General features: G+C 38.6%; 1 protein-coding gene across 6 annotated transcripts in view; it reads right to left on the bottom strand.

Annotated features, from left to right (window-relative positions):
• LOC136266717 (latrophilin-like protein LAT-2) overlaps positions 1-19737 on the bottom strand; it is a 68276-nt gene that overhangs the window by 34553 nt on the left and 13986 nt on the right. For 4 of the 6 annotated variants that reach the window (XR_010706244.1, XM_066061723.1, XM_066061725.1 and 1 more), the window contains exons 3-8: positions 18933-19042; positions 14163-15434; positions 11166-11459; positions 10593-10694; positions 1649-1904; positions 375-435 (exon numbers count right to left, since the gene is read on the bottom strand). Coding sequence is in view for 5 of the 6 variants with exons in the window: in XM_066061723.1 (XP_065917795.1) it covers positions 375-435; positions 1649-1904; positions 10593-10694; positions 11166-11459; positions 14163-15434; positions 18933-18996 (2049 nt within the window). In the remaining variant the exon portion in view is untranslated. The remainder of the gene's footprint in view (positions 1-374; positions 436-1648; positions 1905-10592; positions 10695-11165; positions 11460-14162; positions 15435-18932; positions 19043-19737) is intronic. The other 2 variants (XM_066061724.1, XM_066061727.1) reach the window with 2 other exon arrangements.

The following is a 19737-nucleotide window of genomic DNA, read 5'->3' as shown; positions in this document are numbered from 1 at the left end:
CACAACACATGTTTCATATAGAACTTTGTCATGAATGAACTACACACCTCATCTGGATTTCACCTGATAATGCCACTTTCTTTATGAGTTACAGCGCAAACAATTTCAGACCAACACCCCTGAGCACCACTTTTCCGAACTTGTAACACAAACATGATCCAAAGATAATGCATAAGTTACATGATAATTATGCAGATAGTTATGAAATGATTGGAATTTTGAGTAAGGTCCATTACAGAGATGCTTCAATTTGTGTAAACAAGTTTACTTTGATAATTGTGTACACAGGTAGGGACATGATGTGTCAACAATTCAAGTGCTGATTTCAATACACAAATTAAACATGATCAATTTGTAGTGTTATATGTATGTACCTCAGTCACCTCCTGTACTAACGAATCATTTCCTTCCTCAGTGTTCAGTTGTACAGTAACCCTATATGTTAATGTGTACACATACCATTTGCTGATAAGCAATGAATATATAGAACAGTGTATTCAAATTATTAATTTTAACAATGAAGTAGGAATCCATGTGCTACACAATGTGATGAAACAAGAGACATGATTGTATAGCTACCAAAGCTATTATATGGGAAAATCCCTTGCTGACTTGTAATTATACTTATTTGTTCAATGTTGAAGTAGGCCAGACATCCCACATATAGTTTTGGTAGCTTTGCAATCATTTACTACTTTTAATGTACGATTGATATACCTACATACATACTTTGTCTTTCAAATAAAGAATTTAAATCCAGTTATTTTGTTGTAGCTAGCATAGCCATAATAAGAGATACAACTATTCTACTAGAAAATACAGTGCCTTAACTATTTAGAGATAATAAGTCACTCTCTAGAGTTCCTATGGATATATATATACATGAAATTGACAAGGAGAAAACAATCTGACACTCCTTCAACACTTGTGCTGTAAAGCCTTCATAAATAAATAATAAATACATGACTGCTATATTAGGGTGATTGTTTTATTAGAGCATCTTGATTTTGCTGTTTGATTTTAGATTAAGCAACACTAAGGAGTGCAATCATGGTGATTGTTTTCATAGGGAAACTGATTGTTATCAGTGAAGCTATCTACTCCCCATCATAGTAGCATACATAAGCGCTTCAAATAATTGTATGGTGTTGATATACGCACCTGCAAGGAAAGTGTTGTATGAAAAATTAACACCTTGGTATAGTTCTCTTGCATGAAGAAGATCACAAGAAGAAGAATTGGGGATGAAAGGTGAAGGAAAAGTGTAGAGAGTGGATATTCATTAGAACCATAAATAGTGCATGCCACTATTATCCTATAAAATACATATAAAATGGAGGTTATGTGATGTGCTGTCCAATCTCTAGCCGACTGTGGTTGGGCAGACTGGCAGGCAGACCAATAGCTTTGCTTTGGTGATATTGAATATGGGTGCTTCTGTGAATATTTTCCTATTTTTAATGATGTTAGATACATAAAGACATTGCATTAACTATTTCCATGATGATTTGGGGTGAGCCGTTTAATTATGGGGGAACACTGATATACATAGTTTCTAACAGTATGTGTTACACTGATATACGTTCTTGCCAACTATCAATAATGTAAATATGTGGTTTGTTAAGCATTATAGTGTACTGCAACTTACAAAATTACAACATCTAAAATGTTTGTTATAGAAGATAGATCATTTGGAAAAATTGGCTGTGAAGTATTCAAAATACTGCTCAATTCATCAGTAATGTCAATAACAGTTTCTGATGTAACTGATTCCCCAACATCACCATCGACTGTAAGTAATGATTCAGCCTCCATCTCAAGTTGTACTACCTCTGGTGTACGACATTCAGACACATCTGGTTCTCCCCACTGAACATTTTGAAGGCATTTTCTGTATGCACCTCCTAAAATATTATATAATATGTATGTTATTATACTGTAGATGCCAAATAAAAAAATTGTTTTATTGAGATCAAGACACATGATATGGCCCAGCAACAGACAAGTGGGCGTTACGTATACAGGAACCAAGAAAATGTGATTCTCATGCATTTTATCCAAAGTACAACTTACAACATCCTTGTATCATACAGTACAGTAGTACTGTATAGTAGCAAGGGACCACCAAGGTTTGGGTTTTCCTGCAAAAATGTAGAGGTGTGTGATGACTAATTTAGACATATCTCGATATTTCCTTTGAAATTATCCCGATTGTCTAACATATCTCGATAACTGAAACAATTATATATTTTAATAAACTGCCAATATTGTAACTAACCAGTAAAGTGAACAAATTGCAATTGGAAGACTATAAAAAGTGAAAAATGTTAGTCTTAACACTGTTCCCAAGTGATAGGAGAGTTGGAGCCCCCAGGAGGTGCCTATACCATCAGGTATACAAATAATTTACGGAAGTTTACTATTATCTAGATTAATAAACCTATCATCGTTATCTTGATAAGTCTTATGATATCTTGATAATCGAATATATCTAGATAATCGCACACCACTAAAAAAATGTCAATCAAACTTTCCCTCATGATGACATGGTAGGTAAAATCAAGCCCAAATGTGCCTTCTGATCACCCCAAAATGCTTTGAACAAATTGCTATGGGATTTTAAAAAGAATTAATGGAATTTTCTACTAACTGACTAAATACCTTACTGACTGACTACCTGCCTGACAGATTGATGCCTTCAGACAAGCGTAACTCTTTATCAACAATGACTAACACTAGGGGCTTGATTCCTTCACCATTTGACATCACTTTGGCTCTTTTTGCCAATTGCAGCAGCTACAGTGCATGCATCATGTGAGACGGATGCGGGAGTGTCTCCAAATACCGGTCGTCTCAGCTACCAGGTTCTCTTGCTGGAATGTTTGACGAAAGCCACTTGACCTCTATCACCATGCACCACGAGGCGGGAAAGATTCCATATAACGCACACACACACAGCTCACGTGTACAACCGCAATTGAAAATACCTATAGCCTAACCTAGTACAATAAGATAAAAGATAAACTTACTATATTAGAGTCAGTCAGTCTTCATTCTCGACATCCTCCGGGCGGCGGCGTAGCATTTCAGTCCATTCACTTAACTGCCTCCTTGCTCTTAAGGCTGCTCCCCTGGGATGTCTGTGAGAGATCTGGTTATTCTGTTGTGCTGGCAGCTCAGGTTCTTGCTCGAGTGTTTCCACGTCTGTTGGAGAATGTGTCACTTCCAAGGGATATAGACGTGCAATTGGACGATTAGTGCGTCCACTTGTCGTGAGTAATGTCACTGATCTGATAAATCCATCCTTCCCCTTCACAACTTCTTCAACCACTCCAAGTCTCCACTGGTTTCTAGGACAATCATCATGTATTTGCACCACATCGCCTGTCTTGATTGTTTGTTCTGTGGTGCCTGTTGTGCGGTGCACTTCTCGTAACGAAGTCAGATATTCCTTCTTTCATCGTGATTGAAAGTGCTGTAATAGCAGGCCTTGTCGGTCTATCTTACTTCTCAACTGGTCTGCAGAGTGGTAATCAGGGTCCGATATCTCTTCATCTGTAACATTTGGATGTGGTAGAGGAACAATTCGACGCCCACACAACAAATGAGAGGGTGTTAATGGCTCAAGATCTTCAGTGGCAGATGAGAGGTGTGTTAGAGGTCGATCATTGAGCACTGCTTCGACTTCAACAATGGTGGTTTGGAGGACATTGAGTGTGATAAAGGCACGGCCTAAGGTCTTCTTCAGAGACATCTTCACCATTCCAACCAGCCTCTCCCAAAAGCCCCCATACCAGGGAGCTCTTTTGGGAATGAATTGCCATGTTGTGCCCTTGTGCATAAGAGCAGACTTCAGTGTAGGTGACTGGAACAATTCATGTAACTCCTTTGCTGCTGATGTATAAGTTGAAGCATTGTCTGATATGATGAGACGGGGCAATGACCTGCGGGCAGCAAACCTTCGGAAAACCTGTAGAAAGGTTTCTTCTGTAAGGTCAGTTACAACTTCAAGGTGCACAGCCCGGGTACTAGCGCAGGTGAACAAGCACACATACACCTTATACTCACCGACCATTCCTTCCCTATTCACGTACATCGCTCCCGTAAAATCAACTCCAGTCACACTGAAGGGAGGGCCATCTTGTACTCTGGCCTGTGGCAGCGGTGGTGGATCAGGGACAGGGAATGGTTTTCCAGCAACTCTACGACAGATCACACACTTCCGAAGCAACCTCGCCACTACTCTCCGTGCTGCAGGAATCCAGAAACGTTGCCTCAGAGCAGTCACTGTAGTATCTGTGCCCCCATGTAGTTGAGTGGCATGAGTAGCATACACAATCAAGGCGGTTAGTCTGTGATTGGGGGGGAGAAGATAGGGGAACTTGGTATTGTGGTCAACTGGAGCATTATGTATCCTCCCACCACAACGGAGGAAATTGTCAGAGTCTAAAAACAACCTGAGCTGTCTGACAAGTGGGAGACGTCTACTGGATGTCCGTCCCCTGTGTAAAGAGTGGATTTCCTTCAGGTAAGTTGAATGTTGGCAGCTTTTGATCCACACATTCTGGGCATTACTTAGTTCACTGGCAGTGATCGGTCCTACAGGCTTGGATCCATGTGATTTGATACACTCAATAAATCGCAACACGTATGCAGTGATGTACAACAGTTTAGATAGAGTACCATACCTCTCTATGTCAATGACGGCTGCCACAGTAGGGTGCTGATCGCCTTTGGTTGTTTCTTCAACTGGGTCCGGTGATTGCAACTCAGCATCTGTAACAGTAAGTTGAACATTTAGTATGTCAGTAGCACTCCATGTTGGCCTTAATTCTTCATGAACAATCCACTCTGGTCCATGTGCCCACATAGTTGAGGCTTGTAAAGCTGAGAACGAAATGCCTCTAGTTAACAAGTCCGCAGGATTGTCTGCAGATGGACAGTAACCCCACCATTGGACAGGGCAAGCTTTAGTGATTGCTGACACACGATTGGAAACAAACTGCTTCAGTTTCTTATCACTGTTGAGCCAATGAAGTACGATTTGGCTGTCACACCACATATGGACTGAGTTGATCCTGTGATGAATTGACAAACTGATCCAAGTAAACATCTGAGCTGCAGTAGTGGCACCCATCAGTTCTAGTCTAGGAAGTGTGAGTTGTTTCAGGGGGGCCACTCTGGATTTCGAGATCACAAATGATGTTTCACTGCCTTGACGAAAGTATGCCACTGCTCCATAAGCCTTAGTGCTTGCGTCACAGAATACGTGTAGTTCAATTGGAGCATCTGTACTTAATCCATCCTTAAAGTAACACCTAGGAAAGGAGATTGCGTGTAGTTGTCGGAGATCATCTAGAAGGGTCTGCCATTGTTGTTGGCTCTCTGCCGGGAGTGGACTGTCCCATGATAACTTGTTCTGCCATAGTTGTTGTTGCAGTAATTTGGCACTAATCATAACTGGGGACGCAAACCCCAATGGGTCAAAAATCATGGAGGATTGCTGCAACACTTTGCGCTTTGTGGCTGGAGAATTGTCAAGTGGTAAGGCCTTCTGAGAGAGTGACAAATTGTCATTGGCAGTGTCCCACACAAGTCCAAGTGTGTTTATCTGTTTGACACTATCCATAACTTGATCCTTCTCTGCTGCAGTAGTCAATTGTGCACTGTTAGATGCCCAGCTTCTTAAATTAAAGTTGGCATCAGATAGTGCCTTTCTGGCCTCAGTGTAGTACACAATGGACTCTTCTTCAGTAGAACACCCTGACAGAATATTGTCCACATACAGATTCTGAAGAAGACCCTTGGATGTTGTCGAACTACAGTGTGTGAGATGGCAATGAAGGGCAGCATACAGCATAAATGGCGAGCTGGCTGATCCAAACAGGACAACTTTGAATCGGTATGTTTGAAGTGGGCTATTGGGATCATCAGGACAGCAGGGCCAGAGAAAACAAGTGTAGTCACGGTCCTTGGCGTGCAACTGAACATGTAGGAATGCCTTGTCAATGTCAGCGCTAATACCAAACTTGTGGCAACGGAATCGGATGAGGATAGCTGGTAGTTCTTGTAGAAAGGGAGGCCCAGTTTCTAGACAGTCATTGAGACTTGCCAAATGCTTGGCTTCACGGCTGCTGCAGTCATACACGATCCTGAGCGGTGTTGTTGCTGAATCCTTGTGCACACCGTGATGTGGTATGTAATGGCATGGCTTGGCTAATTCTGAGATTGGTACCTGCTCAATGAATCCACGTCTCAGTTGTTCCTCTATTATGCTGTGGTAAACTTTAAGCATGCCAGTAGTGTTGCTTAGTTTACAAGTAAGGGACCTCACATGTCGTTCACAAGTGGACTTGTTTGTAGGTAGCACGGGGTGGCTGGATTTCCATGGAAAGCTCACAATGTATGTACCATCACTCTGCCGACTTACTGAGTTGTGAAGGTACTCCTGTAGGAAGTCAGATGATTCCTTACTCAGCCCAAAGTGTGTGCTTTCTACTGGGGTGATACCACTTGAGTCGAACAGTGATGCTGAACTAAGATGAAATACACTGGATGCTATAGAGCTGGTGTAGTTGTATAGTGGTCCTGAAAGTAAGTACCCAATCTTAGTCTGAACAGCAGTAGGACCTGGTCCTCGAACTATGGCTTCCTGCACAATGGACCAGTAAGCGTCGGCTCCTATAAGCATTGAGATGTTGATTGCATCACTGTCTGAGATTGCATGGTTAAGGTGTAGCCCCTTCAAATATGGCAGTTGCTTAATATAGGAAAAGGGAAGGTTACGGAGTGGCTGAGCGATTCTCGAAGTGACAAGAACATTGATAGGAATCTGAATGCCTTCTGTAGTTTCTAGGTAGATTGTAGCAACAGGAAGAGTCTGGTTGGAAACCTCTGATGCTCCAAATGCAGCAATTGCAACTGATTCTCTTCTTTGAACATTAAGGTGCAGAGAGTTGGCGAGAGTTTGTGTGATAAATAAGCGTTGTGCTCCCTCGTCTAGTAATATGTTTGCTTGTGCAGAAAAGTTGTTAGCTCTCACTGTAGCAACAGCTGTCTTCAGAAAGCATACCTTAGTTGGCTGAGGATGTGATATCGTGGAATTTATCAAATTCTGTGCAGTTTGAGTGGGGGGAGTAGATTGCTGTTCTGAAGTTGGTCTCTGTGTGTTAGGAGGATTCTGTTGGTGATGTGTCCCTCGACACAAGCTGGTATGATGTCGCTCCTTGCAGTATTTGCAGCGGCCCTTCGACTGACATTGACCAACTCTGTGGTGACCAAGGCAATTAAAACAAAGCTTATCACGCTTGACAATGTCCACGCGTTTAGACTGGTCTGGGACAGTGTCACACTGTGTAGCTGGGTGTGGTCCCTTGCAAAATACACACTTAAGCTTCCTAGGTTCAGGTTTGCTCATGGCCCCTGTGTGAAATGAAGCTGTGGAGTGGTGTTCGTCTGACTGAGATGGAGAAACTAGGGCACCAGCTTCAAGGACTCTTATCTCTGTGGCAATTGATTTCCTTAGCTTGTTAAGGGTCCACTCTAGGCTGCTGTGCTCTCTGGCCAGGTTTTTTTCTCACATCAGCAGGAAGTCTCCCTAGTACCATAGGAACTAACAGGGCCCCATAACTCGTTGTTGATTGACCCAAGGCTGACAGACCACGAACATGATTTTCAATGGCATCATGGAAGGCCCTCAAACCAGTTATGTTGTTGCTAGCACGTGGCAAGTTCATCAGTGAATGCATATGGGCATTAATGATTCTCTGTTGATCACCAAACCTGTCCTTCAACAGATCTAAGGATTGTTGGTAATTAACACTGGTCAAGGGAAATCCAGCAATTGCCCTTGCAGCTTCACCTTCAAGGTGTGCCCTCAGATAGTTCAGTTTCTGAACATTAGTCAACACATTGTTGGAGTGCACAGCAGAATCAAAGGAGTCCCAAAATGTCTGCCACTTCAATGGGTCGCCTCCAAATGTGGGTAATGTTAGCTTGGGGAGGCGGCTGACATTCTGGGACATACCAGCAAAGGTGTTAACATACCCCTGAGCCTGAGCGAGATTTGCTCCTTCGTTGGATTCAGTTCGCTGCTGTTGTTGAGGGGTGTCAGTCACAGATGCATCTTCATTTGATGGTTGAACAATGGCTGAATGACTTGCTGATTGATCACTAACTGTATGGCTTGATGGCTGATCACTGACAGTGTGATTGGATGGTCGGTCACTAGCCGAATGACTTGACAATTGATCACTGATTGAGTTACTGGATGGTGGGATCATGACACTCTGCGGTTGAAAGGGTAGAGCTTGAATATTGAGTGGCTTTGGTCTGGCCAACACTGCTTTGACTAATGTAATTTTCTCAGCTACATTGAACATTATTTCCTCGGAGTCCAAAATTTCTGATTCAAGTGCTTCTGGATCCTCAATTGTAGCAACAATTTTTGTGTCAAGTTCCGCAATGGTACATTTCTTGGCTTCGAGTTGCTCTAACGATGTTTGAAGGGTGGCAGTGTTTCTCTCATCAGGAGCATCGTTGCTCTCCAGAATGGCGTCAATCTTCCCAAAAACTCGAGTGAGGTGAGCGCGATGAGCCCTTCGTGACGCTCGGAGGTGTGAAGCTTCCATCGTCATAATTTGCTTTCGGTAACTGAAATAAAACCAACAAGAACAGAATCAAGATAATGAGTTGCTTGCCTTACTGGGTACCGTTCTCCTTTGCCACGGTACCACGACTTTTAAGCGGCGGGTTAGAAAGTGTAAGGCTAACGACTCGCGACTGCGTCACAGCACCAATGAGACGGATGCGGGAGTGTCTCCAAATACCGGTCGTCGCAGCTACCAGGTTCTCTTGCTGGAATGTTTGACGAAAGCCACTTGACCTCTATCACCATGCACCACGAGGCGGGAAAGATTCCATATAACACACACACACACAGCTCACGTGTACAACCGCAATTGAAAATACCTATAGCCTAACCTAGTACAATAAGATAAAAGATAAACTTGCCATATTAGAGTCAGTCAGTCTTCATTCTCGACATCATGGACTTACCTTCATCCTCCTTTATCTCCCATCACTACCATGAAGGTGTCGATTCATGGCAGTGCATCAATGGCTTCTATTGCTGATCTATCGCGTTAATATAAAATGAAACAGAAATCGTCTAATAAAATTTTGTACCATGCCTCATTTCCCTGGCATTGCCATAATTATATGTTTTAAATCTTCATGTGATGGTAATTTAACATGTAATATGTCTCACATGATGCTTTGGAAGTTTCAGAAGATCAAATGAAAGCCTTTGTGAGCTATGAGGATGATTTTATGTGGGTGACTATACTGTATAAGTGAAAATATTGGTAAGCCAAAAACTTACAATTTAGCATGAAATTCCCATTGGCATCATTTCAATATGGTGAATCCTTCAAGCTACGCACGTGCATTTTGCAGGGTTATGTTATAAAGTGCAAGTAATTTCAATAATTACACACTCAACTTTGAGATTTCACTAAGTAAAGGTTTAATTCATTCATGTGTAGCTATGATGGACGCCACCTTTGGAAGAACTACTCATGTTTGGAACAGAGTGGGATGGAAATGCTAGCAACTCGTAACTGTAGCTATACAGGGCACACAAGCATAGCTACAGTACATGGATGGGAACAGAAGGTGTTTATTCACAATACTCCTCTCTGCAAATAAATTTTGACATCCATGTGGTGTGCATTAATATTATCAGTGTTTTTAGAAGCCATCATTTCTATTTCAGTGTGCTGCTTGCATGAATAATTAACTAGGTTTATTTGGCGTCATTTTAATTTGGCAGTAGTCATTAAAGTCAACACCAAATTTTCCACGCACATGGTGTTTTATGCTGTTGAAGTGGGTGAATGATCCAAAATGTGGGTGTCACCCATGGAATGCAGGTGACGTGGAAGGTCTGGCTATCTAATAAAATAAAACCTATTCATTCAACTAGGTAACAAAACTTATACGAAAGTTCAGCTGAAACGTATTTCAGCTGCATATGCATAATAAGATCTCTTAGGTAGAGTGTTTAATGAGGTAACAAAATTGATAATTAAAGGGTACCCGTTTGACACTACACTTGATACACTTATGTCCGACACAAATTTCAAATAGGTAGATAGGGAATAATTTTGAGAATAATGGGTGAATAAAAAAGAATTTCCAGAAAGAATAAAGAGGCCTTGAGATCACTCTAAACTGATTGGATGAAATTAACCGGTGTCTACACCCTGTATATATGGACCATAGTCTCAGGCAAGTTGGTCTTATCTGTAGTTTTCAAAACCTCTATGTCACCCTCTTTAATAATTACCCTCAATTAGGGAGCTTGTGTACAACGCTACTAATAACTATTGTACATGGAAGGAAACTAAGGGAGGATTATTTTCAGTGAAGGAGGATTTAATACTACTTTAAATGTACTGTAAATTGTCTTTGCATTCTTTAGCTGAGAACTGATTTTCAAGGTTAACACATACATATAGTAAAAATGACTAGTTTATACCAAACAATAAAGTTTTTGCACTGAATACAGGCATTGTGTGAATATTGCTAACCATTGCCTTGGCATTGTTGCATGGCTTCTTCACCAGGTAGAGTTGCTGGCCATGTAATGCTCCATGTGCTATCCTGCTCCATTTGACAGTGGACAGATCCTACTACAAGAAGTAACTACGTACATAGTAATAGTACCTGCACAAAATGTACATTACTAATACCCTCTGTATAGTATGTTGTGGCTGTCGCCTGCACTCCAAGTAAAGGCCAGGTTCAAAAATATTATTTCAATTTGTAAAAATCTCTGTTGAGTTGGAAAAATGCATTAAAACTCTAATATTATCACGTGTAGCCAATATACCTTAATTTAAATGAACTAATACATCATAACATAATATGAAATATACGTATATGATATAATTATACGATAATGTCAGCAAAAAATCTGGTTGTACACAATGTGCATTGCGTAAGTTACGCCACAATGATTTATACTGTTCAATTTGCACACAATTACATGTGAAAGCGACAGATGATTAATGCGACATGTTCAATTTTAATTATTACTGTATGTAATTGTTATTACATACATAACAAATTGATAATACGTGAGACATTATCTGACAACATACCATCTTCTAATGTCATCTGTGTTATACTATCAGAATCTGGAGTACACTGTCCGTCACAACATGCCCTGACTGAGAATGTGTAATTAGTGAATGGCAGTAGTGACTGTATTTCATCATTTAGCAAAGTATCTTCAGTAGTGAAATATATTGTTTTCACATCATTTGATCCAACAATTTGATATGACACAATATATCCAACCACTTCTACATTAGTGATGTTTGGTGGTGGACTAGCCATGACAAATGCTGAGTTCCTTGTTGTAACCACCATGAATTCTGTGACTGGCATTAAATCTGTAAAATGAATTACATGTTTGTATAGAATAAATATAATCCCACTCTATGGAAGAGCCACACTAGTTTTGATAGAAATACTACACACCTTGTCAAACCAAAATCAATTTATGTAACTCATGAAAACTGCACATTTCTAACATTTTAAAATTTTTTTTAAGTTTTTTATTATTATTATTTTTTATTGCAAACTCGCCTGAAACCAAAGTTAAAACTGTCACCCAGCACCTTTGTATGTACTAAGTTCCTCTAAAAAAGTATCATGTTGCTGGTGATAAGACTTATATAACCATTAAAACAGCTTTTAAGAATTCACAACCATCTACAAAGGCTAAATCAACCTATAGACTAAGGTGTGATCATTGCTACTTAAAAATACACCAACTAACAAGAGAATTTGCTCTCCCCAACCACTTACAACTTTAATAGCCTGTTTGTACCCTAGGGATCCACCCCTGCTCGAAACCCTGAGAAAACCAGTATTTATACTCTTTTTGGTAATTTTGTACCGTAACAACCGTAATTTGAATCCCACTGAAAATGTGCACAATTTTACAGTATAAGGTACATTCATTCACTGAAGTGGACCAGTGGTATTTTATTAAAAGTAAAGATTTAAATTTTAATTTAAGTGAAATAAAAAGGGGTCACCCACACTTTTAAATACATATACATGTAGCTTGTCAATGGTGGTTGTATCTAGTCATGACTGAAGAAGGGATTAAATTTGCTCTATGTAGTTTGGCTAAAGGTGTTACCTCTTGTTTCACAACTTTACTTCTGAATCAATGACATCTACTCAAATATAAAATGCCTTCTATTTGTTTGTTTACTTTTTGGAAAATAATATACAAATACAAAAGTCTAATTCAAAACAGCCAAGCTGTAAAAGGGGTGCGGTCCCCAAAAAGCCATAGTGAAAAGTAAGAAATGGCTGCAATGGTACTGTAGGTAAATGGCTAAAATTTTAATAATGACAATTCAGGTAAATTTGTTGTTGAGTCCTAGTGAAACTTGGAGGAGGTAGTACAAATTCACCTGAATTGTCGTTATTAATTTTTTTTTTGCTATTTACTTACCATTTCTTGGCCGTCAACTTGGATTTCACATTTTTTTTCACCATGGCTTTTTGGGGGCTGCACCCCATTTTACAGCTTGGCTGATTTCAGTGATTTGGATTAGATATCATAATTATTTGTATATACTCCAAAGCAGGCCTAGGCCAGTTTTGGGGCTTATTTTACCTGTCTTTTTTCTTTTCTATAGGAAGGAGAACGGAGACCTGGATTAAACAATTTTTTATAATTATACAAATTTTTATATAAATTTTCTAATTTTACAAGTTACTGCTCACTAATAATAGACAAGCTAGTTTTACTCTACGTTGTTTTCCTGTGGATGCCTTGTGGTGCAGATACTAGTAGTTTTTTGAAGCATCTTGCCTATTGCCTTTCATTGAAATGGGAACAGAGCTCCTCAGGGATGGAATGTGCATCTGTGGATCTCATACCGAGTGGAAGTCCATTGGACTTGATGATGGCATTGCAATACTTTTGACTAATTTTGTTTGTTACATTCTGTTGTCTATAAGAAATATTAAGGATAATTTTGCAACTCTCTGGTTGTGGCTGAAACTGAGTTGATAAATAATTCATAGCTACCAGCAAATGCTTTGATCATATTATGATGTGTTTTTTGAGTAGTAATATAATAATAATAACAATAGTAATGCTTCCTGTACCAGTGCATATGTCACTGTGTTTTTCTCAATTCTCAACAATAATAATTATACAACCAAGTACTAAGAATAATAAGAAATGTGGTCAATATTACATCATAAATAAATAAATAATTAATTAATTATTAATGTTTGAGAAAACTACAAGGCCTACGAACTTGCATTAACCAGGGTTTAGAAAGGCATGCACAAACATATAATAATCTGGAGTTTTTGTGCTAGTGATTGAAACAGTATGACAATTCCATTTAACGCTTATCAAAACAGATTAGCACATGAGTTGCATTCCAATCAGTGCCAGTACATTTTTGGAACAGTTGTATCTAGAAGCAACAAGCTGAAGCAATGAAGCAATGAACCGTCATTTATGAAAGTAAGCATAGAAACATTAGTATAGTATTAATTTCACTGATAGCCATTTGCTGTTTTGTAGGTGACCGAGGTACAGTAGCTTAATGCCACCAGTGTTTCGCCTGCTTGTCAGGAATTGGAGAGAGGGTGCTTGCAAGATAGTGTTGTAACAAGGACGGAAGTAAGCTTGTTGTATTGTACACTTAACTTAACTGTGCAATAGAACACATGCACGCTTAATTGCTAGTAACAGTCTAGCTCTCCATCCTAAAATTAGTGCTATACCATTTACAAAAGCTAAGCTCTATATCCAGCTTGCAAACTTGCACAGATCAATATACTGCAATAGAGCAGTCACTTACCAGTTAGTTTCAAACTAGGTATTGTTGCATATATTTTATTCCCTTAAACAGTGTGGTAGCAATACACTGTATACGTATATGCCTTGCCCCAGTATTAGGTTGTACATCCACTTGGTTGTATGTGACACAGTCCTAGTAATAACAATACTACTACTACTAATAATAATAATGATATGCATGGAGATACTATGCAACAATGCACATGCCAAAATATAAAATTATATACATTGCAAGCCGCTAAGTAGTAACAACCTGCAATGGTTCCAATAGTATTGTATCCTCCCGAATGACCATAACCATTAGCAAATGTAAATCCATACACTATTACAGACAAGCGAGCATTAGTATCCTGGTGTACAACCTCAACCACGCCCTCTGATACCATCACCTGCACACTATAAGCTTCATTGACCATAATTGGTACCCATTGGTGTGTGTCTAATGACCTGTTCACTCCTCCTGATATCAGGTAAATCATGTCCGGTTGATAATACTGTGATAACACTATGATGTTAATGTAGTGTGTAAAACCTGATTGACCTTGAAGTGTAGAAAACTGAAATATATTACCAAACTGATTTGTGGAAGGTACTAGTGTCATCATTGGATCACCATTAACTGTATCATCATTTCCTCCATGACTTAACTGAACAACTAACACTTGCTCGCTTGAATTTACAACACAATACTCTTGTAATGATAGAACTTTACTAACAGAGTTTCCTTCACCAATATTATAAGACTCCCTTGTATTGTTACAGTAAATATCAACAACAGTGGAGTTAAATGCTGCCAGTACTTTAATAGTATATGATCTTCTAGTGGCTAACGGTGCAGTATAATATACTCTACCCCATAATATGGTGGGTGGAAGTTGTTCTATTAGGTGATCACAAGCTTGAACCCCACCTACAAAAGCACACTCATGACCGCTCAACACAGATACTGGTTTGTCTGTAACAATTTTAGTTCCAGTCAAATCATCAAGTGATTCAATCAACACAGTTTGGAGCCTGTTGATCACAAAGGAGTACTGTACACCAGCAGTGAGATCAACTGTAGAGTCACTAACATTAATGGTGATTGGTTGTGTGGCTGTCAACTTCATCATTGTGCTGTTCTCTGTGCCAACTACTAAAATAGAAGAATTAAGTTGTGGATTCCTCGAGCTTCTACGTACAGATAACCCATAGTAGAGATATTTATCCACAATGCAATAGTTTGTAATCGGTAAACAAAGAAATGTGTCACTTCTAACGTTTCTCAAATTCTGACCAATTACAGTCACCTTATCACTACTGATCATAAGGTGAATTCCTTTATCCTGATCATCACGTGATGATGTTATTAGAGTAGTAGGAAGAATAATGATGACCTCATTATCACTTGTGACATTACCACTAGTATTATATCCTACTCCTGGAGCCTCAATCACATAGTTCACTGGTTGTGATTCTAATGTTGATATTATGACGGATGGTATTGCAGTGTTATCAGTGTTACTGAAAAATCCAAAGTAATATCCTACAGGTATACACTGATTAAAATTACATACAACATGTATAAAAAAAGCATATAGGAATTAAAAAATTCAAATGCTTCATAATTGGAAGTATCTAAGGGTTGTATGGGACCCTTCTCTTTGGGAAGAGTTTATTTTGGCTGAAGCATTTTACATTGGTTTACCACTAACGGCAGTACTCACTGTACGATGTAAAGACTTGAGTGACCAATTCACCTCTCTATTTTCTATTTTTAACAAAGCCACCCAGAAAATCATCTCCAGGATATATGTGTGCACTAAGCACCCCTGGAAATAATTATTGTTTTACTCGTGTTGAATTCTTGTAACATACAAAGCCTTAAATCCTTACACGAAGACCCTAAATGGAAAGATTAAATTATAGTGAAACAATGTTGAGGAGGGATTAAATATATTATACAACACTAGTCCATTAGACTGTACGTAGTTATATAGTTACCATGGAAATCCCTACTTAAATGTCTGCAACCACCATGGATGTACACCTACATTACAAAAATTACAAAAATAAGCATCATCTTATAGTTGTAGAAAACAGGACCACTTAAATAATTATTTTTCATAGCATAATAATTTCTTATTGCTGCTGCCAATATACTACAGGAAAAGTAAAGGTTTATAGTAAGCACAAATCTTGTTGATACATGAAGGAACTGGTTAGTAAGCACCGTAACAAACAGATGGTTATATGGACAGTTATATATATATACCACTTTCACATCTCAATTCAAAGGAAAGGGAAGGTGTATGAGCCTTATCTGAAATTACGTCACAGACATAAAAATGGCTGCTGTATCTCATAAAATTTGCATATGCGACTATGGGGAGAAAAGTTTTGAACGGCAATATCTCAGTCAAGACGGAAGGTATCAAGCTTTAACCAGCAGGTATGGTTATAAATTAGCTGAAAGAACAGGAATCTAGCATTGTTTTGAAAATCAACCAAAAATTGCTTTTATGTACATGTCTTATAGCCATACCTGTTAGTTAGAGTTTGATATCTTCCTTCTTGGCTGAGATTTTGCCATTCAAAAATTTTCTTCCCATAGTCACCCATACAAATTTTACGAAAGTCCCCACATTACAACGGCCATTTTTATGTCTGTGACGTAATTTCGGATAAGGCCCATAGCACTGCTATTAGTGCTCAGGAATGCATTAATGAGATATGGAGGTAGTATATACAAGTTATATCCCTCCTAGGAGGGATATAATTCCCTCCATTTCTCATTAATGCATTCCAGGCATTCTCAGAAATCATCTGATTTCTTTGATGAAACTGTGTGATCTCCTCTGCTTAGGAACTACAGTGGGTTTTAGTTTTGTAAAGGAGTCAAAGCATAGATAACTCTGGCCACAGAGGTAACCTGTGGACTTTGAGAAGATAGTTCGTTGCTTAACTGAATGAAGAAGGTCAAAGTATAGTTTATATTGTTGTTCTAGTCATGTGGCATGATGTCCAGGCATGAATACATACATACATACACATACAATATACGTACATACACACATATATACATACATACATATAAACAAATAATTGTACATACATATGTATAAACATCATTATGTGACCAGCTGAGCAGAAAGCGACCATTTTTGCATATTCCTTGAACCCCATTTTATTGCATGCTTCTACGTTATCTATAGTAACAAAGGAGTGGAAAGCCAAAATCTCAGTCCTTTATGATGAATGGTCTTGCAGTTATAGCGCTTAGATAGTGGGAACAGTAATAAACTCAATTTGTTCAGCAACAATAATGTAATTTATTGCATCACAATAAATTGAAGTTAACATGCATGCTGCAGTTATAGGAATATATTACATACAGTATTTGCTGTGACCTAAGTGCATGCTATGACCTAAGGGTGCGTTACGACCTAAGCACACACAGTAATGTTGAAATAATTTCAAGCATTGCATAATCTGCAAACTGGCTTAACAGGTTTGGGTCATGTGACACACCACGTTCTCGAAAGGTGAATGGCCTAGTAAAACAAAATTTACCACCCACCCACCCACTATTTGGATATGGATTAGATATATGTGCACATATATACATGGTCGCCTGTACATTGTATGTTTATAAGGTTTGCAATTTGTTAATGCACAACTTTTTTTACTTATAATATATATATATATATATATATATATATATATATATATATATATATTAGTTAGGTGGTGACTGGGCGGGTGAATTAGATGCTAGTTATGCAGCTGTAATGCTTTATCAATCTATGCCAATATTAATGTGCGTGGCATAGCTTTGTTTGTAATTTGTGGTTGCTAGTTATCAATTGCTGCAGTTTGGCATGTCTTAGCAGTTTGCTATCATCACTTGTTTTCTGGACAGTACTAAGTTGCAAATGCTATGTTCATTCATCTACCCTGTTTATGGAAGAACTTACTGCCCACCCTATGATTTCCTCAGTTGCCTGTTATTCATCCAAGTTCATTCTCTTTATATCATATATTATATAATCTACAGTATATATTGTCATGTCATGCATAATCTCATGTATATATACTGTGGTTTTCCAAGTTCTTGCAATGCAAAGCGTCATGCGCTAATAATGTGTCAGTATGCACAGTTCTTTTAATATTCTGTGGCTAGCGAGTTGTATGCGTAGGCATCCTTGAAGTCCTGTGAGTCAGTAGTTGTCACTGAAAATCCACTGTTGAACAACTGCGCACATACATGCTCGTATAGCGCAGAACGCTTTGCATTGCAAGAACTTGGAAAACCGCAGTAATCTCATTTGCTTTTATGGTGTCATTGTGTTCTTTGTTGATTGTTGTGTATTGTTATGTACACTATTGGCTTTGTGGAAAATGTTATGTACTTAGCATTAGGGAAAAGTAGGTAATGATAGAGCTTGGTGCAGTGGAAGGGTGGATAGCTAGGCAAATAACTGTGTGTATATGAGCACATATGTGTAATAGAGTCCTCAATAATTATTTATACTCCCAGGGGTGGGCCACAGCAACCAACATGTTAACAGCGAATAAATTATAGACGCTCAGTCAATCAATCATAACTCACAACTGCAACAAGATACTTGACTCTTTCTGTGCACCATGAATTGGTAAACCCATCACGGTATAGTGCTTTCCCTGTACTCCTCCATATTGACAAAAAATAAAGCCATTTCAACAAAGAAATGATGACAGTAAACATCATTCCTATCACATCGTAAACAAGCGCTGATAACTCATGTTCCATTTACTATATGAACACAAAACAAAGATTTTCTTACTTTCCATGAACAGGCATATCCAATGATGTATGGGTTGCATTGATTTTAACTTAAATTTCAGTGCATACCAAAATGATTAAAATGTGCATAAATTATGGTGCATGTGTATTTTTATACGTTTTATAGCAAAATAGAATTTTGTGGAAATGACCGGTTTTCGCTCAGCTGGTCACATGTTATACAGTATATGCATGCATGTATGCTAATCAGTGATTAACCTTCTTGAATGCTAACTTGAACCAGGACTGACAACAGCACCCATAACAATAATGTCTTCTCCATCTTTCTTAAACAGTATGCACACGTATATTATAGCAGTGTTTTCCACCTGTATATACAAGGACATTTATATACATAGTGTGTATAACTATTACAACATTATATATAAAAAGATACTGTTATAGATATATCGCAATGGAAGAGGAATATGTTAGATTTATGTGACTCTGAGGCAAAGCCAGAGATCAGTGTCAGTAACTATTATATCCATTGTCATTTAATAATTATACAACTCTCTCACCACCATATGGACTTCTGTTGAACATTTTACTAGCTACTGTGCCTATGCTGTAGTGCTTAAGTAAATAGATAAACGGATCATCACACATGATTGTGATGATTGATAATAATCATTGTAAGCAATTCTTCGAAGCAATAATGGCACTACTAACGAAGAGAAACAGTAAGTAAAGGGATTACGTACATTGCATATGTTTATTTGTTAATTGCAAAACTCAAAATAAGTGAGTATAATACAATCTAAGCCAAGCTGTAAAAAAAGTGTGCGGCCCTCAAAAGGCTATGGTGAAAAAAGATGTGAAATCCAAGGTGGTGGCCAAGAAATGGCTGTGATGGTAGGTTAATGGTAAAAATTTTAATAACGACTGTGAATTTTTGTGCCGCTTGGTCTTGGCACAAAATACACCTGAATTGTCATTATTACCATTAACCTACTATCACAGCCATTTCTTGGCCGCCACCTTGGATTTCACATCTTTTTTCACCATAACCTTTTTGAGGTTC

The sequence above is a fragment of the Dysidea avara genome, chromosome 9 (assembly GCF_963678975.1).
Source record: "Dysidea avara chromosome 9, odDysAvar1.4, whole genome shotgun sequence".
NCBI classification, from domain to species: Eukaryota; Metazoa; Porifera; class Demospongiae; order Dictyoceratida; family Dysideidae; genus Dysidea; species Dysidea avara.
Note: the sequence above shows the minus strand (reverse complement) of the source record. Positions and strands in the feature narration are given on the sequence as shown.